At 42.2% G+C, this 23,549-nt stretch overlaps 1 protein-coding gene and 3 non-coding genes across 6 annotated transcripts in view; 2 read left to right on the forward strand and 2 right to left on the reverse strand.

The window, feature by feature from the left end:
- Positions 1–1,921: 1,921 nt before the first annotated feature.
- trnay-gua (transfer RNA tyrosine (anticodon GUA)) lies at positions 1,922–2,009 on the forward strand. The gene is given in 2 exon segments: positions 1,922–1,958; positions 1,974–2,009. It is a non-coding gene; the product is annotated as a tRNA-Tyr (tRNA).
- A 217-nt stretch (positions 2,010–2,226) lies between these two features.
- On the reverse strand, positions 2,227–2,298 carry trnae-cuc (transfer RNA glutamic acid (anticodon CUC)). Its single transcript has one exon. It is a non-coding gene; the product is annotated as a tRNA-Glu (tRNA).
- A 1,277-nt stretch (positions 2,299–3,575) lies between these two features.
- On the reverse strand, positions 3,576–3,647 carry trnae-cuc (transfer RNA glutamic acid (anticodon CUC)). The gene has a single exon. It is a non-coding gene; the product is annotated as a tRNA-Glu (tRNA).
- A 6,000-nt stretch (positions 3,648–9,647) lies between these two features.
- The window catches only part of LOC107396769 (ras and Rab interactor 2), a 46,487-nt gene continuing 32,585 nt past the window's right edge, over positions 9,648–23,549 (forward strand). For 2 of the 3 annotated variants that reach the window (XM_015976606.3, XM_015976608.3), the window contains exons 1-2: positions 9,648–9,844; positions 17,585–17,705. In XM_015976606.3, coding sequence (XP_015832092.1) covers positions 17,595–17,705 — 111 coding nt within the window. In that variant the 5' untranslated portion in view covers positions 9,648–9,844; positions 17,585–17,594. Of the gene's footprint in view, positions 9,845–17,584; positions 17,706–19,133; positions 19,385–23,549 lie in introns of those variants that run through there. The other variant, XM_015976607.3, reaches the window with a different exon arrangement.

The following is a 23,549-nucleotide window of genomic DNA, read 5'->3' on the forward strand; positions in this document are numbered from 1 at the left end:
ATAAATGAGTAATACAAGACAAAATAAAGGATGAATGATATTGGACGTACTGTGTTTGTCAGATTTATTGGGACCCTACAAATGTTTATGGAAAATAAATGGTTTAAAACTGGTGTTGTATTGAGATATGTTCCCTTGATAAACTCAGTCACACCCATCAACTTCGACCACGGGTCCCCAACTGCCAAAAACAATGTATGGGAGCCTATGTGAATATTTTCCGATCCTGTTTGATGTGTGCCTTGGATTTCACATACAATGTCCATGAATTTTTATTTTAATTATAAAGATGCCAGATAAATGCTTTTTTTTTCTTTTCTTTGACAGGTGGTAAAAGTAATTTTAGGTTTTGAGTGATAACACGTAGCTGACTACAACTGCTCGTCTCACCAAATTGATGTCACCGAACCAGACAGAAGAAAGGTGGATGTGCGATTAGCGAGTTTCGAATTCTTTCAGGGTGAAAGGAGCATTAAACGTGGTGAAAGCCACTATAAATCGGGCCATTTGGTAAGTAGCTGCTACACCTGGTGGAGAAGGGATTGTGGTGACATCATATATGCGACTTCAATTCAATTCAAAATTCAATTCAAAAATACTTTATTAATCCCAGAGGGAAACTGATTGCTGTAGTAGCTCAGAATAATAATAATAATCAAGTCATCAAAGAGTTGTTGTATATTACAATGGCTGTTGGCAGGAAGGATCTCCAGTAGTGGTCAGTGTAGCAGCGAAACTGAAGATGCCTCTGACTGAAGACACTCTTCCGTTGTCGGACAGTCTTGTGAAGAGAATGCTCAGGGTTGTCCATAATTTTCTTGATTCTCTGGAGAATCCTTCGTTGCATTATCTCCTCCAGCGGTTCCGAAACTCTGGCTGAGTCCTTGAAAGGGCTTGGAGTTCCTCCATCTTGTTGGCCAGTGATCTCACAATGCCCATTATGATCGATGGAAGAGATGGTTTGAATTTCCTCTTTCTCTGTCTCCGTCTTGCTCCCGCTCTGCATCCACGCTTCTTGCGTTTTAGCTCATTTGGGATTTGTGGCTTCAGTTGAGGTATTATTTCAGCCTTTCCAATGTTAATCAGCTGCTCCTGATTGTAAACCAGCTTGTTGCCATGGTAACACATCATAACAAATGCTCAAAAGTGAGAAAAGCTAAAAAATAGCAGTAAAAATCCTCCAAGCTTCACAGCACCAGAAACAGACAAGTAAAATGCCCAAAAAATACTGTTTTTCTTAAGAAACTAGAAGAAAAAATGTCCAAAAAAAGGCTAAACTTACATATAGTCAACAGAGCTACTCCAACATGCAGCCACCCAGAGCAGCGCAGTTCCGGGAAAAAAAAATTGTGATTTGTAGTACTTTTCATTACAAATTTTAAAAAGATAATTTATTTCAAATAATATAACATATAAAGCTGAAACTAGAGCTAACCCTAACTGAATGGAAGCATGACATATGTGTGATTCAGGGCTCAGAGCAAAGAAAAAAAATAGCTTCAATAGCCCCGTTCACTTACTTATTTTTCTTTGTTCCTGACCCATGAGCCAACTGGAGGCGACTTGGGCTCTGGATTTGTGCATAATGAAATACTGAGTCAGTACAATACCACTGTGATATTGTCATGGCTATAGCCGTTATTGCTACTGTCTAGATTTCTAGGCTACCGTTTTCCTGTCAAGTGTTAACACTCGGAAATCGTTTTGAGACTCAGAATTTTTTGTCCCACTACAATAGTCAAAAAGAAAAGGGAAACACTCTGCGGGTATGAACAACAATTTCTAAACAAAACAGAAAATGCATACAGAAGTTTGTAGATAAACCGTGTTTAATGGGGGAACAAATTTCCGTACACTATTTTTAAGGAAGACATTTCAGTTTGGCTCCAAAAGCCCACTAACTTCACTTTGAAGACATCACCCTTCGATAGCTCAGTTGGTAGAGCGGAGGACTGTAGAGTTGTAAGCCAGAAATCCTTAGGTCGCTGGTTCGAATCCGGCTCGAAGGATGTGAGGTTTTTTTTTCTCTTTACGGTGAGCACATTTTACTGTCACGCCCACACACACCAGAATATTTTGTAGGCCTACGTGTTTTTTTGAATTCCAACCATTGTTTTACAACAATACTGTCGCTAATACGGAGTTCTCTAAAACATGAATGTTTTTAATTTCTGCCTTAGTTGGAAAAAATCGGTCACTTGACCAAAATCATGGTCAAAAGGAACGTTCCCTGACCGGGAATCGAACCCGGGCCGCGGCGGTGAGAGCGCCGAATCCTAACCACTAGACCACCAGGGACTGCTGAGTTATTATCCAGAAATCATTACCTCGTTGGTTCAAATCCGATGGCGGTACAAGATCTGCTCGGGTGCAAAATCGGCTCGGGGTCTTCGACTGCCGATGACGTCAAAGTACGGCAAACCCACTCGGACAAAATACACTACACATCTATGCTGTTGGAAAGAATTAGCAGTTTCGTTAATAAAATAATGTTTCTTAAGACGTAAGTTTGTGTTTATAATGGTATTTGTAAAATAAAACACTATATTGTATTCACAATGTTGAACTCCTCTTTGAAGAAGAAGAAGAAAATATCATTTCTATAGCGCCTCTCAAGATAAAAATCATGAGGCGCTTCACAAAAACAAAAAATATAAAAATTGTAAAAATAGAAAAAAAAAGCATTTTGAAAATGTTTAAAAATATATTTAAAATGAGCAAAAATAAGCAATTGCGATTTAAAAGAAAAAATGTTAAGAAAGAGAGAGAGTGAACAGGAAAGAGGGAAACCAGTGGATCCCGAGGAAGGTGGGATAGGTGGGGAGAGCCGAATAAAGAGAGAGAGGTGAAGAAGGTCATACAAAAGCCAGCTTGAACAAGTGAGTCTTCAGCTGCTTTTTAAAGGAGACCACTGAGTCCACTGATCTCAGGCTCAGGGGGAGAGAGGTCCAGAGTCTGGGGGCCACAGCAGCAGATGATCTGTCACCTTTGACCTTTAGCCTGGTGCTGCACAACCAGTAGGCTTTGATCACTGGACCTCAGGGACCTGCTGGAGGTGTAGAGACTAAGAAGATCACCAATGTAAGATGGTGCTTGTCCATGTAAGGCCCTATAGACCAGAACAGGATCTTGAAATGAACCCTGAAGTTGACTGGCAGCCAGTGAAGCTGGAGGAGAAGCGGGGTTCCAACAGAAAGATTTGCCTGGACCAACGTAACGTGATAACAACATAACGTGATTGCGTAATTCCGTAAGGTTCGTGTTCAGCAAATCAACTACTTTGACGTCATCTGCAGTCGACGGACCCCAAGCCGATCTTGCACCCGAGCAGATCTTGTACCGACACCAGCTCGAAGGATGTGAGTTTTTTTTTTCTCTTTACGGTGAGCACATTTTACTGTCACGCCCACACACACCAGAATATTTTGTAGGCCTACGTGTTTTTTTGAATTCCAACCATTGTTTTACAACAATACTGTCGCTAAAACGGAGTTCTCTAATACATGCATGTTTTTGATTTCTGCCTTAGTTGGAAAAAATCGGTCACTTGACCAAAATCATGGTCAAAAGGCACGTTCCCTGACCGGGAATCGAACCCGGGCCGCGGCGGTGAGAGCGCCGAATCCTAACCACTAGACCACCAGGGACAGCTGACAATCCTATTTACATCTACTGTTTTATCCTAATATTAACGCATTGCTATTATTAGAGGAATAATAATTGTACTTTGGGTGACATGAAAGAAAATCAATGTGGCACAATTTTACATTTAAATTAGACACATTTACATATTTTATATCCTTGGAATTCTAATAAATTAAAAGCCTGCTTTGAATCATGCTGCTTAGATGCTGTTCTCTGCCTGACCCTGATCAGTAACTGGCTGTCCAGCAACTTTCTTGTTCTCAACGCCAACAAGACAGAGACCCTGATCTCTGCACCCACGGAACTTCAACCAAAAATCGAGCAGGAAATTGTCTCTTTTTGCCCATCAGCCAAGGCCAACATTAGAAACCTGGGAGTTATTTTTGATCCAGCTTTAAGTTTAGACTCACACGTCAAAACCATCTCCCGCTCTTGTTTCTTCCAACTGAGAAACATTTCAAAAGTCCGTAAACTGGTTTCTACTGCAGATCTGTAAAAAATCATCCATGCCTTTGTGTCATCACGCTTAGACTACTGTAACGCTCTTTTTACTGGTCTCAGCAAAACCTCCCTCTCACGCCTTCAAGCCATCCAAAATGCAGCAGCCAGACTCCTAACCAAATCCAGCAGACGAGCTCACATCACTCCAGGTTTACAGTCCCTCCACTGGCTCCCGGTAGAATATAGAATACAGTTTAAAGTTTTAGTCCTGACCTATAGAGCTCTTAACAACCAGGCTCCAAGCTACCTATCTGAGCTTTTATCCCCACACACCGCCTCACAGAACCTCAGATCCACATCTGAAAACCTCCTGGCTGTTCCTCGAACCAGACTAAAAACCAAAGGGGACAGGGCCTTTCAGACTATTGCCCCCAGACTTTAGAACAGTCTGCCTTCAAATCTCCATCTCTTGAAATCTGTAGAGGTCTTCAAAAAACATCTTAAAACTCACCTTTTCATCCAGGCTTTCCCCCGCTAAATATTCTAAAAGATGGCTTTGTTCTTGTTCACACCTTGACTTTGTTTTTACTCCTGATTTTGGTTACTATTGTTGTCACTGCTATTGTTTTTATGATGTATTCATTGGTTTGAGGTTTTTGCCCTGATTTTACTCATGTTGTACAGCGCTTTGTGATTTATATCTGTGAAAGGCGCTATATAAATAAACTTTACTTACTTACTACTTAGTCCAGATTGTTTATATATAAAAATTATATGAAAATTCCAATCTCACCCTCCGTGGGTGGCCTCATCCTTCCAAGCTCGGGCCCTCTACCAGAGGCCTGGGAGCTTGAGGGTTCTGTAGTATCTTAGCTGTTCCTAGAACTGCACTTTTCTGGACTGAGATATCTGATTTTTTTTTCCTGGGATCTGCTTTAGCCACTCCTCCAGTCTGGGGGTTACTGCCCTGAGTGTCCTGATGACAACCACGGATGTCTTCACTCTCCAGGCTTTCTCAAGTTCTTCTTTGAGGCCCTAGTACTTCTCTAGTTTCTCGTGTTCCTTTTTTCTGATGTTACCATCACTTATGCCACATCAGCCACAACGGCTGTCCTCAGTTGTTTGTCCCCCACCACCACTGTCCAGTTGGTTCGCCATCACCATTTTGTCAGTCTGGATCTGGAAGTCCCACAGGAGCTTGGCTCTCTTGTTCTCAACCACCTTAGGGGGTGTTTGTCACTTTAACCTTGGGGCTTCTGGGCCATACTCTGCACAGATGGTCCTGTACACTATGCCAGCCACTTGGTTGTGGCATTCCACGTATGCTTTCCCTGTCAGCATCTTACACCCTGTAGTTATGTGGTGGATTGTCTCAGAGGCCTCTTTGCATAGCCCTACAGTTGGGTCTTGTCTGGTGTGGTAGATCTTTGCCTCTGGTGTTCAGGGCCTGTTCTTGTGCAGCCATGATGAGACAGATTATTATATATATAGTGTTTTTAAAACACTCAGACATTACCAATGTGTAACTTAAAATAGTTTCTCGTCCGTCTTATCTTAACTTGCCAAAATAAAATTAACTTCCTGAAAACACAAACAGTTTAAAACAGTTCAAAATGTGCTCTGAGTCTGTGACATAAACATTTTCTTCAATAATCCATCTGAGATCATCTCTGGCCTCTGCAGATGCCAGTTTACACTACCCTTCAGCTTTAGCAAACTCCCACATTTCACTTTTGTCACCTGGGAACAATCTTGGATCAAGAGGTTTGCTTAGTAATAACAGCTTTTTATTCAAATAAATAGTCTGGAAACTCTGATTTGAAAAATATTACTTTATTTCTTCCACCAACATTTTCATCAAGACATTGTACGGGGTAAATATTGTTGCTTTTAAGCTTGATATATTACCTTCACTTGTGACCAATAAACTGTTGTTTAAAAAGAAGATTCTAGGATTCTTAGCTTTTTCAGGGATCAAACACACGTCATGCTCAAATCAGACAGAGTCAGGCTTATAAAAAATAAGAAATTTATTTTCTAAACAAATAAAAACATGACAAGTTAACCAAGTCTACTGTGATGGATGAATCTAAGTGGATGGAATGTGAGATGCATGGTAATTGAGTGGTGTGTGTTCATCAGAACCTTGTATCTAGAAGAACTCAGAACATCACGACTTCTTTCAGATACCTGATGCTCTGATTTGTAGCTAAGAAAATATCTATGTGCAGTGACGTTACTTTAACTTTAATTTATCTCTAATGAACATTGTGTCTGAGTGTAGATAATGATTCACTTGTTTCTTCCGGCTCTTGGAGAGTACAAGAGCCGGAAGAACTTGGAGAGTACAGTTGCTTTTTTCCTCCTCTCCTCCCTATCTTATCCCAAGGCTCTTTGTCTGTCTCTGGGTGGACGGCGCTTCAGCATTTTTTCTGGAAAACTGGAAAACTGGAAATTACTAAAATGGACCTGGTCAGTTGGTCACTCAATGCGAATGACAAATTTTTTTCTACGATGAGAACGGGAGAAGGGGCTCCCGGGTGCCCCTCTGGAACAGAGCCAGTTGGGTATGTCATGGACTCCTGGAAATAGTGGAACTTGGTCTGCCTGTTTTAGATGTCTGTGGAGGATTCTGAAGACGTCTGGATATTCGTGGTGTTGGTGTCAGGTTTCCTGCTCTTTGGCCTGGGAGGCTACCTGGCTTACCGGAAAATTAACGAGCTGTCGAGGGATATTGGCCCGCTCCCGGCGCTCAGGGATGGATTACACCGCGCTGCAAACGCACAGACTCATATAATTGTCGAGATGATTGGTAAACATGGAACTTTGGCTGAGATTCAGACTCTGGCACAAAAGGTGGATGCCATCAAGGAGAAAGTTGACGGGTTAGATTAATTACACCATTATTGGATTCAGAGGGGTTGAGGACCAGCAGAACTTTAAGACAGAGAGGAAATTATCTGTCTGGCCCCAAAACAATTTCTTATCTGAATCTGGTGCCCTTGAGCCTGTGAGGCTGAAGCGATACCCCCCCCCCCCAAGGAGAAATATGGAATGCTGCTGTTGCCATGGCAACTCTGCCTCCCTATCCCAGCCTGGGCGGTAGTGCGACTGGAGAAGGCTGCTGATTTGTTCCAGGAGTCACTGTGCTCTCTAAATCCTACGACCTCCCCCTGTCCAAACGGAGGTGACGAGCGCCGCTTGTTGTGCTGCATGCACTGACGTGCGGAGAATCCCCAATCCTACCGCCCCACCTAGTGGACACTTATGTTGTGTGATGTCTGAAGTCTGTTGCATTTCTGTCTGAGGTGTTTTTGCAGAGCAAAGCTGCCCTCCTGGTGGGAGGGTAACTCTGAAGTGCCTTTTTTTCCTCCACCTGACCCAATCCTCATGTAACCCTCTGATCTCTATTAAGGTAGCGCGACTCAGGTTGCGAATGACCACAGTCACCAATTCTTGTCATATGACAATGTATGTATGTTTGATCTCAGAATTGTGTGTACTGAAACTCTAATTTCCCCCTGGGGTTAATAAAGTATCTTTGAATTGAAACCAAACACTTCTGATCATCATGATAATTATCAAAATTCTAGTTTTCACAGATTTTGTGAATGAAATAACGATGTTCCAGTACGCTCTGAACCTCTCCTACCCTGAGACATAAGATTTTATAGCACAAGTTATAACAAACGTAATGTAGCCATAATGTAACTGAACTAATGACAGCAGCTGTAACTTTACTTTCCTCCTTCCTTTTAGGCATTTTACCTACTTTTGGAGAAGAAAAGCAAACAAAATGAAAGAAAAGCAAACCTGCATACAAAACTCTTTGTATCTTAACGCAGGCTTGATATAACGTCCAACATGTTATTAAGTTTTAGTTTTTGAGTAGTTAATTTTATCCTGTTGATGTTTAGGGCCTCTAATGACCTTCTGACCCACAGTGATGCAGGGGACTGTTCTGTTCTGGTCCTGCTGGACCTGACTGCAGCCTTTGACACTGTTGACCATCACCTGCTACTGGAGAGGCTGAGAGACTGGGTAGGCCTATCAGGATCTGCTCTGGAGTGGTTCTCCTCTTATCTCTCTGAGCGCTCCTTTTCTGTGGCCGTCTCCAAGTTTAGGTCCTCCACCACCTCTCTTACCCATGGTGTCCCACAAGGTTCTGTGCTGGGGCCTCTGCTCTTCCTCCTCTATCTGCTTCCTCTTCAGCACATCCTGAGCTCCTTCAAAGGAATCTCCTACCATCTTTATGCAGATGACATCCAACTGTACATCTCCTTTAAGCCCCATGAGATGTCTAAGCTGCAGCTGTTACACACCTGCTTAGACTCTATCAAAACCTGGATGGTGGGAGCTTTCTTCAGCTGAATGAAGATAAGACTGAGATCCTCATCTGTGCCCCAGACAAGCTGGTTCCCAAAGTCAGAGACTCTCTTGGTCAGCTTGCTTCCCACACCAAACCTTCTGTCAGGAATATTGGCATGACCTTTGACCCAGCTCTCACCCTGGATTCTCTTGTCAGTTCTCTTGTTCGCTCTTCCTTCTTCCATCTCAGGAACGTTGCTAAGCTGAGTCCCGTTCTGTCCCGCTCTGAACTTGAGACAGTTCTCCACACCTTCATCTCCTCACGCTTAGACTACTGTAACTCTCTTTTCACGTGTCTGAGCAGAACCTCCCTGAACCGTCTACAGGTGGTTCAGAACGCCTGTGCTCGGCTTCTGACCAAGTCCTCCAAACACACCCACATCACCCCGCTTCTCCTCCAGCTTCACTGGCTGCCAGTCAACTTCAGGGTTCATTTCAAGATCCTGGTTCTGGTCTATAGGGCCTTACATGGACAAGCACCATCTTACATTGGTGATCTTCTTAGTCCCTACACCCCCAGCAGGTCCCTGAGGTCCAGTGATCAAAGCCTACTGGTTGTGCAGCACCAGGCTAAAGGTCAAAGGTGACAGATCATCTGCTGCTGTGGCCCCCAGACTCTGGACCTCTCTCCCCCTGAGCCTGAGATCAGTGGACTCAGTGGTCTCCTTTAAAAAGCAGCTGAAGACTCACTTGTTCAAGCTGGCTTTTTTATGACCTTCTTCACCTCTCTCTCTTTATTCTGCTCTCCCCACCTATCCCACCTTCCTCAGGATCCACTGGTTTCCCTCTTTCCTGTTCACTCTCTCTCTTTCTTAACTTTTTAAAATCACAATTGTCTCTTTTTTGCTCATTTTAAATATATTTTTAAACATTTTCTAAATGCTTTTTTATTTTTTTACATTTTTTGTTTTTGTGAAGCGCCTCGTGATTTTTATCTTGAGAGGCGCTATAGAAATGATATTTTCTTCTTCTTATGTAAAAGCCTGATAGGAACAAGGGCCGGAAGTTAGTAACTCTAGTTACCATTAATGGGCCAGAACCGCATCATCCTTATTCAAATCTAATGTATTCATTTGTTTGTTTATCTAGTTGAATATAATTATTTATCTGATTTTTTTCCTGTTTGAATCTTGTTAGGTTGAGCACATGTGCTCCACCTGCCAGCAGGGGGCGTCAAATTCCGTCCTCATGCTGCTCCTTCTCCTCCTCCTTTTGTCTCCGACACCTCCTCACCCCCGTTTGTTGGTTGTTTTCTTTAAACCATGTAACGGACACATTCCGGTGTACCGGTAAGGGTGGACACTCGGGTTCCTCGGTGTCACCGAACAGGCATTTTAAAAGTTTCCATCCCGGAGAGAAACGTAGAAGAAGAACGAGCATCAACTTTCAGGTGATTTTTTTGTCTTTTCTTTTGTTTATTTTGGTAAACTTAACTCAAACCGGTGTTTTTGCAGCTTTTCTTTAAAGAAAACCTAGTTTATTTTCAGAATGAAGAGTTTGTGTTGTGTTTAATGATGAAGTAATGAGCCAAACTATTATCTTTGTTTCTTGTTTTCTGGCAGGAATTTGGTCTGTTTACCATTAGAACAGCTTCTGGAATCCAGCAAGTTTTACTCGCTTTTATTAGAAAACGATTAAAAGTTTTACAAAGTCGCTTAAAGCTGCTTTATTTACCCACTAAGTACGGTTAGGGTCCAGTGGTATGACTGGGTTTTATGTTGCTGTGCAGATGTGCGCAACTGGAAACCAGAGTCCTTTGATGTTTGATTCTAAGCCTTTCTTGTGTTTTGAAGGGACATGAAGTCCTCTCATGTCTTCACTTGACTTTTCTCTTACTTTAAGGATCAATCTCAGAGCAGCGGCATGTTGTGCTTCTTTTATTTTATCTGTATATTCTCTTTACTTTGTGAGAACTCTGGTATAAAGGCTACTTGTACGTGACGCAAATGGAAAGCTAAATAAATGTGTGTATTTTGACCAAAGAAGAAGAAAAACGACCAAACTTTGCTTATTTATTATTCATTATATAAAGAGCCTGTATCAGGCGTTTTTACACCTTCCCGAGTAACGATAGACACAACTGTATTGGGAAAGTTACTTTAAAAAGTAATTAGCTATAGTTACTAATTACTTTATCAAAAAGTAACTGACTTAGTGACTGAGTTACAAAATTGTAAAAGTAACTAATTACCAGGTAAATTTACTATTGCATTACCTTCATAAAAATATGTAAGAAAATTTGGATCCCTTGTTAATATAAATTATGTCATTTAATATTTTAGTACTATGCTGAAATATAAAACTACTAAATAGACTTTTAGATTCCTGCTTTTCATCTCTTTAAATAGAAATAATATCTTTGGTTTTTGTCTGTTAACAAGGTGCTCTAAGTCAAATATAAATAATTAAAGTTCTTTCATGTCAATAATTTAACTAAAAGGTGAAACTAGTATATGAAAAAGACTCATTACATGAAAAGCCAGATATTTCATGCCTTGGTGTTGTAATCGTGTGATGATTATGGCTTACCGCTTATGAAAATCCCAAATTCAAAATCTCAAACAATTAAGATATTGTGAAAAGGTTCTTTTTTCTTCGCCCAGAGTATCACACTCTAATCAGCTAATGAATTCAAAACATCTGGAAAGTTTTCCTGAGCCTTTACATGATCAAAGCTGAGTTACTAAACATAAATGGACTATTGCACCACATTCTCAATTTTCTAGTTTCACTTGTATGTAGAATTTGGTATTTTTATTAGTATTTCTACTTATCCAAGTCTAGTAATATAATGTGTTTTATGACCATTAATAGCGAACACTTCACGGGTTTGTGATTGTACTGTGACAGGAAGTTCCAGTTTTAGCTAAGCCAATGTCCATGAATTCAGCATCAGACCCTGAGTCAGTAAAAACGTAAACCTTCTTAGGACCTGGGAAGGGGAAAACAGCTGGAGGTCCAGGTGGAGAGCTCCCCGTAGACCTGAACAGGGCCCAGTAAAGTTCTCTTTGCCTTCACTGAATCCCACCTTTTAACGGGAATCAGGCGAGCTTGTGGTTCTTAGCTTAGTAGAGTCATAAGCAGCAGCAGAACCTCCTCTATCGCTCCTCAGGGGAGAGCCGGGACCTTCCCAGCTGCATTGGTTCTTCCAGGTGTGGCAGCATTACTATGAAGGTGAGGAACAGTTAGATTAGAGTGCATGGCAGAAACTGACCTGAAGGGTACGATTGGGTCTTCACAGGTCCTCAACTCCACTCCTGCAATCTCAGGTCAACCCTGGTTGCAATGTAGAAGCAAGGTCTTGGTCGCAATCGCATCTTTGATGTCCTCCGACAGTCCCCTGATAGAAGGTGTCATACAAGGCATCCTTGTTCCATTTGCCATCAGAAAGTGTGAAAGTCAATGAGGTATTCTGAGATGGACCAGTTTTGTTGGCATAGAGTGAACCTAAGCTGGGCCGAATCCGTCTCTGGGCAAACAGGATCAATAACCCTTATCAGTTGTGCCACGAAAGACAAAAGGCAATAGGAGATTGGCAAATTGTTGTCCTTCCCCATGGTTCCCCACGTTTTGGCTTTGCTGGAATACAGGGGGACAGCCTAGGCAACCTTTGCCCGCTCAGAAGGAAATGAGGATGGTTGTAGTTTGAAAACAGGGTACTGTGTGATAAAAGGTCGGCAATCCTCGGCCTTCCCAGAAAATTCAATTCAATTCAAAAATACTTTATTAATCCCAGAGGGAAATTGATTGATGCAGTAGCTCAGAATAATAATAATAATAATCAAGTCATCAAAGAGCTGCGATGGACTGGCTCTCTGTCCAGGGTGTACCCCGCCTGATTGCCCGTTGACCTGCGTGGACAAGCGGATTCAGAAAATGGATGGATGGAAGTCATCAAAGAGTTGTTGTATATTACAACGGCAGTTGGCAGGAAGGATCTCCAGTAGCGGTCAGTGTTGCAGCCAAACTGAAGAAGCCTCTGACTGAAGACACTCTTCCGTTGTCGGACAGTCTTGTGAAGAGAATGCTCAGGGTTGTCCATCATTTTCTTGATTCTCTGGAGAATCCTTCTTTGCATTATCTCCCCCAGCGGTTCCGAAACTGCCGAAACTCTGGCTGAGTCCTTGAAAGGGCTTGGAGTTCCTCCATCTTGTTGGCCAGTGATCTCACATCGCCCTTTATGATCGATGGAAGAGATGGTTTGAATTTCCTCTTTCTCGGTCTCCGTTTTGCTCCCGCTCTGCACCCACGCTTTTTGTGTTTTAGCTCATTTGGGATTTGTGGCTTCAGTTGAGGTATTATTTCAGCCTTCCTAATGTTAGTCAGCTGCTCCCGATTGTAAACCAGCTTGTTGCCATGGTTACACATCATAACAAATGCTCAAAAAGTGAAAAAAGCTAAAAACAATAGCAGTAAAATTCCTCCAAGCTTCGCAGCACCAGAAACAGAAAAGTAAAATGTCCAAAAAAACACACAGCCCCTCTTGAGAAACTAGAAGAAAAAATGTCCAAGAAAAGGCAAAACTTACATATAGTCAACAGAGCTACTCCAACATGCAGCCACCCAGAGCAGCGCGGTTCCGGAAAAAAGCGCTTGGGGGAGGAATCCTTGGTTCGTGGACAGGATCCACTCTTCTAGTTTCCGTTCAACTTTCTGATTGGGCGCAGCAGGTAGAGGTAGAGTGGGTTGTCCAGTATTCGAAGGGTAGTAGGATTGATCCCAGCTCTCAGCAGAGAATTCCACATCCATGCTTTCGTTCTTTTTTAAACACAGAAACAGTTTTGTTTACCTGTTTGTAGCTACAGTTTCGCCGACGGCTGCCGGCTTCTTCAGGCTGACGCTGATGGTGGCGCGAAACTGTAGCTACAAACAGGTAAACAAAACTGTTTCTGTGTTTAAAAAAGAACGAAAGCATGGATTTAGAAAGACACAGCAAAAACACACCTAAGATGTTCAAAGAGAATTCCACAGTTGTGTCCTTGGGCAAGTCACTTAGCCCACCTTGCCTGCTGGTGGTGGTCGGAGGGACCAATGGCGCCTGTTTTCGGCAGCCTCGCCTCTTTTAGTGCACCCCAGGGCAGCTGTGGCTACGTTGTAGCTCTTCGTCACCAGTGTGTGAATGTGTGTGTGAATGGCTGAATGATACACTGTAGTGTAAAGTGCTTTGGAGTGCTCTGACTTTGAAAGGTGCTACACAAGTGCAGATCATTTTTGATGATCTTTTAGGACTGAAATGTTTAAGCATGAATAAAAACACAACCGTCTTTTCCCTCTGTAGTTAACGACTCCATCTGACAATGTCAGACATGCTTGTTCCACTTTTGAACTCTTGAGTGATTCTAAGAAATCCCAGAATTCCCCCTGCAGGTGGCAGCTTGTTCCTGTTGATTCCCACATCAGAAACATGTCTGCACCTGAGAATACCTGTCAGCCTCTGCTTCTCCACACGCATCTACAGCTTCTTGTCCTCTGAGCTGGTTTTTATTCAATGTCAAACTTTAATTTATGTCAGTGTTTCAACTAACATGAGATAGACTCATTACATGCAAATCCAGCTATTTCAAGTCTTTTAATTTAGTAATTTTGATGATTATGGCTTACAGCATATTAAAACCCCGAATTCAAAATCTTAGACAATTAGAATATTGTGAAAAGGTTCCATAGACTCAAATCAGCTAATTAATCTAAACACCTGCAAAGGGTTCCTGATTCTTTAGATGGTCTCTCAGTCTAAGCTGAATTACTGACATAAATTAACTTTTGTTTTATTATTCCCTCGTTGAAAAAAAAAAACCAAAGCAGTTTTTGGCTTCACTGATGCATTCTGCTCTCTCGGCTGCTTCTTCCCTTCAGCTCTGCTAAACTATTGTATTTAGCTGGATGGGGTCAATTAGCATCATCATGCCCTGCTCCTCTGCATCCTGGTAGTGTTGAATCCATATCTCTCTTCCCCTAGACTGTAAACACTAACACCCAATCTCTGTGTAGCTAACGGGGAGTTTAATCTCAGAAGTTGGGAAGAAGTGATTTCTTTCTTGTCTAGTCTGCACTTTAAATAATGCCTAGAACCCCAAAAAGGAATTTTGTCTGCAAGCCCTCCTGATGAAGAGTTTATCGGCAGAAATGGCTGGATTACATCTTCAGGAGCTCTCAAAAACCTGAACCAGAATGTGACTGTGATTTCCCAGACTATTTGTTAAACATCCGCCAGTACCGGAGTAGCTATTGTGATGGATTACTTCTTCAAACTGCTGCCATTCCAACATTAAAACCACTTGATACGGGAGGCAGATCTTTTAGCTATCAGGCTCCTCTCTTGTGGAACCAACTCCCAGCTTTAGTCTGTGAGGCAGACACCTTGTCTACTTTAAAGACTAGGCTTACATTTTTTTTAATTTGATAAGGCCTATGGTTAAAATCTGATGTTAGCCCAGATCTGGACAAGTGGGGGAGTAGAGGGATAACAGTTTACTAACAGTTTACTCTCTTTGACATTGAATGTGCTACTACTAGTTTACCCGTTTAATTATAGATCCACTAGGATAAATACAATAAAGTTTATCTCTCACCAAATAGAATATTTACTAAGAAATCACAATATAACCGTGTGTGTGTGTGTGTGTGTGTGTGTGTGTGTGTGTGTGTGTGTGTGTGTGTGTGTGTGTGTGTGTGTGTGTGTGTGTGTGAGTCGTGGAGGATGGCTGCTTATACTGAGCCAGGATTCTCTGGAGGTTTCTTCCTGTTAAAAGGGAGTTTTCCTCTCCACAGTCGCTTTATGCTTGCTTAGTATGAGGATTGCTGTAAAGACTCTGACACTAGTCAGTGACTTGATGCAATTTGCTGGGTTCCTTATATAGGAAACTTTTTTCTGATTGGCTTAATGAACTGACCTGTGTTAGAATGTTTACTATGTGAAGGTCCTTGAGACGACTCTGGTCGTGATTTGCGTTAGGGTAAATAAACTTTAATTGAATGGAATTGATGTATTTTCATGTAGATTCAAACAGGCTCCATGCTTTGCTTTGGTGTTTAGCAGCAGGCGCTGCTGGACAAGGAATTTTAATCCAAACATAATTCAAACACACAAACTAGGAATGTGGAAGGGAACAAAACAAAAAGGAGGAAAATCCAAAACAATGAAACAGAACAGTCAAAGAAAACAAAGCCAAAAAGAGGGAGGCGGTGACTGAGTTGGTTTAATGCTCTGCATGTTTTCCTACAACATCCTGCTTGTTTTGGACCTAAATCCCAGTTGTTGACATAGTTGGGTTAAGTTAAACTTTAAAGGAAGATTATGTAAGATTTTTCTGTGAAATAATCACAAAACAATCTAATGTTAGTTAATGTGGTTAGCGGTCATGTTGATGGTCTGATTGTTTTTACTGACTGAAAAAAACAAAACAGCTGATTGATCAGATTCTTCAAGTTTTTCCTCTTTAAGTGAAACATGTGTCAGCAGGTTCAGCTTCACTCTCCAAGAACCGCTGACCCAGATTCAGCTCCCAGTCACAAACACACATTTAGTCCAAGTTACTGGTTTCAGACTGAATGCGCTCTGTCCGTGTTAGTTCTGCTTCTCTCCTGCGGATGCACACACCCACAGCATCATCTGGTTTGTTTCAGAGGGATAACACAACCCTCATGCGGGCGGTTTTATCTGCACTGGGGGTTTATGCAGCTGCTACACCCCCCACCCCCTTCTGGTTCTCTGCTGCTCTCAAACCCATCTTTTATTAAACCCTGACAAACAAAACAGGACTTTTAGATTCTTAACAGTTTAAAGAAATCATTTGGGTGTTTTCAAAGATGCATCTTCTCTAAAATGTAAACATGGCTGTAAACTGGGGAAATAATCCTCCTGAAATTTATTTGATCATTTTCAAACACCTTTTGGTATCTAAGGTCAAACCTGGAAACCCTATTGAGGTAAAGAGGTTCAGACCTCACCCTAACCCTAACCTTCATCTTTAAAATCTAATAACACCCTCGCTGTCATGAGCATAAGCTCTGGTTTAATAATCTGATTCAGCAACAGGAAACAAAGCTAGCAGCCCCTCCAACCACCACCAGCAGGCAAGGAGGGTGAAGTGTTGTGGCCAAGGACACAAGCCTGTTCGAACCTGCAGCCGATGAGTGTGAACTCCTAACCCCTGAGTCCCAAAACTCCCACTGGCTGTCACGCCTTGGCCACGTCCTCCTGATACGAAACTTGCATTGCCAGAGGAAACCAGAGAGCACTAAACACACTCGCAGTTTGTAGGTCCAGAGTCAGACGGCTTTTGTATTCTTCAAATGGTGTTTTTATTTTTGGGACTCTAGTAGTTTGTCCTGAAGTTAAGGTGGTAGCAGCCACCTGTCTGATACTTCTGAGTGGAGAACCTCTCACACCTGCGGTGTTCTGTTGCAGAATGCACAAGCGTGTAATGGATGGAGGACCCAGGTAAAGGTGTGGTGGTTCGGTGAGGTCGACAACCGGGTGGTCCAGTTGTTGGTTTGGGACCGAGCCGTGTTATTGGTGGAGGGTTGTAAATGAGAGAGAACCGTGTCTTCACTTTTTTAAATACTCAACAAAATACCCACAACTATACTGTTAGAACATAGGTATGAGGCATGAAGAAAGGTTATGAGGTAGCTTGTTTTGCAGATGTTGTGCTGTAGCTTCAGTGAGTGAATTCAGATGAATAAACGGACCGAAGGACAAAGACCAGGAAGAGCAGAAATGACATGTTATAGAAATAAGTCTTGCTGTTGAACTTCTCCACAGCTTTGCACAGAGCATTTGGAAATGAAAACCTTTTTATTACGATGGGTGGGGAAGGAAGGCAGCTGTGCTGGAAAAGAGACCGTCTGAGATGGAAATTTAATTATGAGGATGTGGGAATGGAGCACGGGAATGAAGAGGGTAAAAATACCAGAAGAAACAGGTAACGAGAGAACGCCAGCCACGGCCAACACATGTGTAAAGTAAGGGTTAGTCACCAGGAGAGTCAGCAGGGTAAATGCTCTGAGATGTCAGGAGAGAAAAGTCTGACTCGGCGAGATCTGCATTAAAACGTTTGTGGCCGAAGAAGGAATTTCCCGACCGCACCACAGCTCAAGTGTCTGAACCGAGGCTGTTTTTAACCAACAGGGCTGCAGCCATGATTCACGCCGACCCAGACGTGAGTGGGTCCGACTCAGACGAGCAGCACGATGACGCCGTCAGGAATCCGTCCTGCGGCCTCACTAACAGCAGCAGCAACTTCTTCAAGGTAAGGCCTGAGGGGGTGGAGTCTGGAGGAGGGAAGTAGGGGGGAGGAGTCTCACTGAACAATAAAAAAAGATCATTTCTTGTCCACAAAATGTTTATTTTTCCAGGAGTGCTAAATCAGCAATTTGCTTTACAAGAGGAAAGAAAAAAAAACAACAATATACAGACGAGACTGACGACTTCTTTCTTTCTTTCTTTCTTTCTTTCTTTCTTTCTTTCTTTCTTTCTTTCTTTCTTTCTTCTTTCTTCTTTCTTTCTGTCTTCCTTTCTTTCTTTCTTTCTTTCTTTCTTTCTCTCTTTCTTCTTTCTTTCTTTCTTTCTTTCTTTCTTTCTGTCTGTCTTTCTTTCTGTCTTTCTGTCTTTTCTTTCTTTCTTTCTGTCTTTTCTTTCTTTCTTTCTGTCTTTCTGTCTTTTCTTTCTTTCTTTCTGTCTTTTCTTTCTTTCTTTCTTTCTTTCTTTCTCTCTTTCTTCTTTCTTTCTTTCTTTCTTTCTTTCTTCTTTCTTCTTTCTTTCTTTCTGTCTTTCTGTCTTTCTTTCTGTCTTTTCTTTCTTTCTTTCTGTCTTTTCTTTCTTTCTTTCTGTCTTTCTGTCTTTTCTTTCTTTCTTTCTGTCTTTTCTTTCTTTCTTTCTTTCTCTCTTTCTTCTTTCTTTCTTTCTTTCTTTCTTTCTTTCTTTCTTTCTTTCTTTCTGTCTGTCTTTCTTTCTTTCTGTCTTTCTGTCTTTCTTTCTGTCTTTCTGTCTTTTCTTTCTTTCTTTCTGTCTTTTCTTTCTTTCTTTCTGTCTTTCTGTCTTTTCTTTCTTTCTTTCTGTCTTTTCTTTCTTTCTTTCTTTCTTTCTTTCTTTCTTTCTCTCTTTCTTCTTTCTTTCTTTCTTTCTTCTTTCTTCTTTCTTTCTTTCTGTCTTTCTGTCTTTCTTTCTGTCTTTCTGTCTTTTCTTTCTTTCTTTCTGTCTTTTCTTTCTTTCTTTCTGTCTTTTCTTTCTTTCTTTCTGTCTTTCTGTCTTTTCTTTCTTTCTTTCTGTCTTTTCTTTCTTTCTTTCTTTCTTTCTCTCTTTCTTCTTTCTTTCTTTCTTTCTTTCTTCTTTCTTTCTTTCTTTCAGCGTCTAAATGATTCTAAATATTTTATGACAGAGGCTCTAAAACAATCTGAAGTCTGCAGAAGTCCTCAGCATTGTTTTAAAGCCCTCATAGTTTCATTTTAACATTAGAAAAAGGTGTAAAACTCACGGCTTAATTAGCAAATCAGACATGAGTCTTGGCTGTTTGCTCTTCTGCAGAGCTGCACATGCACTTGTCTCCACTTCGCTGGGCTGGAGGAACGGCTGGTTTCCGGGCCATTTTCAGGAACTTTTGGAGCAACTGAATGGGAGCAGGCACTTGGCATGGCTGAGTAGCTCAGCAGAATCCTGCTGATTGGTTGTAACTCAGTAGGAAGTGACATCAACAGACGCTGTGCAGAACAACCTCCATTAGACGAGTGGCTTGTGAAGCAGAATTAAAGCAAAAGGAAATAAGCACAGGTCGCACAGCTTTAAAAGCGCCATCACTAAACTCCCAACTCCAGGAAACACGGTGGAATTCCCTCACAGCAGCAGCGTAACTCAACGGGCTTGTCCCACACAATGTCACAAAAATGGAGCTTCTGGTCATTGAACATCACGCTTCAGCTCTCCCGGTCCTCTGTAAGGATTCAGTTATGCTGCACTTTGACAGAATAAAACTTTTAATTTTTTGTGGATAATTCTTCGCCACTGATCAGTGACATCACTCACTGATCAGTGACATCACTCACTGATCAGTGACATCACTCACTGCCAAAGCTGTTGCAATATGCTGACGTTTGTGCAAAGTCCTGAAAGGGCTAAACGTGGATTATGAGACAACAGCTGAGCGGACCGGGCCATTCTACCTCCTGGTCAATTCCCCCCCCTCCAATTCACCCTGAACTTCCCACAGTAGAAACACACCTATTGTGATCCAATGCTGCTAGTCTGAGCCAAACGGGCTCCTGTAGACATTAATTCAGCTGCTCGCATGTAAGTGTGTGAGAAGTAAATGTTGGTTTAAAGTCGGGATGCTCTGATCCAATCACGTGAAACACGTTATTCTGAAATGATTGGAATCCTGTGGAAACGATCGAATTTAACCTCATAAAACTATAAACGTGACTTTTTCAAATGGAATAACAGTGGCTTAGTTTTAATTTCAACAGTTCCTCTTCATCAGTAATTTCTAATCACACAATTTAAGACAGGTGGACACATAATATGTAGCTGTTAGCTAGCAGGCTAATGTAGTGCCAACCTGTTGCCTCAGCAGAGAGAACATGTCTGTAGTTTGATGGCATTTTAAACCGGACAGCAAAGGCAGTCTATGAGACTTCTAATCATGGTGGGAAAGACAGCAGCACGATAAGCAGCCTTCAAAATAAACTACTTCTCTTTTGGCTCTTCCCTTCAGGCGTCAGCGCCACAGTGAATCTCCCTTAGTCCGACTTTGAAACTAATACTCGCACTAATACTCGCAGTCCACTGCAGCAACTCGGACAAAAACGCGAACCAGCACTCTGAAAGATATGTTAATGAACAAAAAGAGATTGCAGATGGACAGCAAAACGTCGAGGTTTCTCAGTCTCCTGCAGCACCTGAGCCGCCCACGGTGGTTACAGGTGTTGTGCAGAGAAAAGTGACCCAGCCGGCCATTGTGCCGCTTGCCCGCCCTGTCGCGGGAACGTGCATGAATACAGCCACATAGTGACCCTAACCCGTCCTGAACGAGTGATGTGTTCTGGCAGAAGAACTGAGGAAAGGACATAAAAACATTTTATTTTCATGCATTGCTGAGATGTCGGTTGTTGGTGATGATGATGATTATAATTATTGTTTTATTTTAGTTTGACACAAAGAGAGAGAGGCCCGTTTTCAGAGCAGGAAACCAGCTTGTTTTTTACCTGCAGCTGTGCGAGTCATCAGCCTTTGGGGCGACAGTGGCACAGGAGTTAAGTGCTCGCCCCGTAATAACTAGAAGGTGAGTCAGGGATGTTATTTCAGGGATGATTAGGAGAGACTAGATAAAAAAACCTGCAGATTCACTTCTGTTTATCTGCACCTCGGGATCGTTATCTAGAGAGGCGCTATTTTAAAATCAACCCTTTCTTCTTCCTCTTAAATTTCTCTTGTCTGGACTTTGATTCTGCTGTCAGTTCCGTACTTTACCCCTCCCACTCTCCTAATGGGTGACCCCGCGAGGAAAGTTGACCACTGAGCAGGATTGATGGTTTATCCCTTGAGGTCCACGTGGCAGGGGTGAGGAGTGAGCACCACCTCGCAAAGGAACCACCAAGGAAACAATATAAGCTGACAGGAGCGAGGCTGCAGAACAGGCACCACCGGTCCCTCTGACCTCTAGCAGGTGTCTTGCCCAAGGACACATCAACTGCAACAGACTGGGATCAAACCTGCAACCCTACAGGAACCTGCACCTCTGCCACCAAGATATCACAGCATCAAACAACATAAGAACACAGTAACGTGGTAATAATGAATCCAAGAGTTTACCATTTGACCGCGGTCGACATCCCTGAAAGAAAGCATCTGTCCCTCCACCCATATCCAACATCATCAGGCTGAATTTCCCAGAGTTCATTGCTGGGTTGTCATGGAGCTAACTCTGCATGTTATTTCATACCTGACCCAAAGCTGAGGGAGCTCCACTTGGTCCTGCAGGGAGGGGTGAGGATTACAGGGTCCCGTGATGACTGCGGTCTGACCTGAAACGAGCCTAGAGAAATGTGTAGGACAGGAAAGGTCGCCTCCTAGTGCTGAAACCAGGAAACGCAACAACAGCATCAACCTTTATTTATGTGGCACTCTCACAGCCAACGGTCATAAAACATGAGTACCAAGAGTTAGATCCACTAACAGAAGGAATAAAAACAAGCGTTATTTAAAAATAAACAAACTGGCAGAGTGTACAAGAGCCAGAGAGTAAAACAAATCTCTTAAAAGTGAGAAGCGATGGTGCTCGTCATTTAATGAGCACTACCGCAGAGGAACATCTGCAGACCCCCCCCCCCCAGCCCTAAACAACATGGAACCAGTTAGCCTCAGCTTCTCAGATCTGTTCTTCATGACTTGGTTTTGGGTCAGAGAGTGAATTGGTTATGGTGAATTTTGGTGTTTATGTCGGATGTCCTGCTTTTACAGTCCACAGGGTTTTTCACACAGTTTGAGGCGACAGGATCGGGTTCAGTGAAGTGTTATAATAACTAACCAGCTGCTCGGTGGTGCAGCGGCAGTCTCCCACAGCAACGAGCACAGCCAAAAACATTACCTGACTTTGTTATCCTATTATCTTTAGATTAGAAATAATTAAAAGTTTTTTTTCCTTTATTTCATTCTTTAAAAAATAAATGTGCAAACAAACACAACTTACAAACACCTGAATGAAAAGGAGCAGGTAGAAGAAAATCTTATCTATCTGCCCCACTGACACCAATAGTTAAATTAATAATAAATAATTTTACTGAAAGCAGGATATCCGCGGGTCCTTAAAAAGTCTTAAATTTGCGTTTCCAAATTTAAGGCCCTAAAAATCCTTAAAAATTACACATAATCCTTAAATACAGTTTCCAAAGGTCTTAAATGACCAAAGACCCAATAAACATGATTCTTTTATTTCTATAAAATGTTCGTGAATTTCTAGTTAGTGTTCAGCTTTTTTTGTGTACGATGTTGACGTAAGTGGAACCGTACACATTCAGTTGGTTGTGAAAGGGGGCTATTTTAAATGAGCACATTAGCTAATTAAGCTAGTGGGAGCTCGCGCCATGGGGAAGTGCAAGTTTAATGGTAACTGGATGGCTAATCCCACGTTCGCTACGTGGCTAGCACCGGTTCCAGGCAATAGCTGGAAATTATAGCTTAAATTTAATTTTAAAATTGCTTAAATTTGGTCAAAGTGGCCTTAAAAAAGGTCTTGAAAAGTTTTAAATTTGGCTCCCTTAAACCTGCAGATACCCTGTGAAAGACAATTGCGGACTAACATGTCAGAGATTTACAAACAAATACTTCATTTACTGTTCATTTCATTTCATTTATTTATAAAGCCCCTTCTGCGACCAATGCAGACGGCCAAGGTGCTGAACACAACACAATAAAAACACAAAACCATCAGAATAAAATATAACAATTTTAAAACCAACATAAAATCAATTAAAAGAGGAGAGTAAAAGCAAAAAATAAAATCCTGAAAACGATTAAAACGAAGCCGGGTAAAATTTGCTAATCCTGAAATGCCTTGACTAAAAAAAATGGGTCTTAAGGCGAATCTTAAAAAGCCCCAACGAGGGTGACTGACGCACCTCCAAAGGCAACTGGTTCCAAAGTGCAGGTGCCAACACCAAGAACGCACGGTCCCCCCGTGACCTGCACTTGGTGCGTGGAACCATCATCAGCTCCCTGCTGGCTGAGCGAAGTGCCCGTGAGGGGGCGTGTCTATGCGAAAGGTTGCCGAGATATGCTGGAGCCGTTCCTTGTAAGGCCTTGTATGCCAGCACCAAGACATTGAATTTTGCCCTGTATTGCACATGCAGCCAGTGAAGGGATGCCAACACGGGGCTGATATGTTCCCTGCGCCTAGTGCCGGTCACGAACCTAGCTGCTGTTTTGTACAAACTGCAAGCGTGCTACCGCACCCTGACTAAGGCCGGCATACAGTGCACTGCAGTAGTCGAGCCTTGAAAGAACAGAAGCGTGTGTGACAGTCTCTAGATGTACTCTGGACAGCAGGGGCTTAACTCTGGCTAGTCGGCGTAAGTTAAAAAACACGATCGCACAACCTGGTTGA

This window comes from Nothobranchius furzeri, chromosome 6 (assembly GCF_043380555.1).
Source record: "Nothobranchius furzeri strain GRZ-AD chromosome 6, NfurGRZ-RIMD1, whole genome shotgun sequence".
NCBI classification, from domain to species: domain Eukaryota; kingdom Metazoa; phylum Chordata; class Actinopteri; order Cyprinodontiformes; family Nothobranchiidae; genus Nothobranchius; species Nothobranchius furzeri.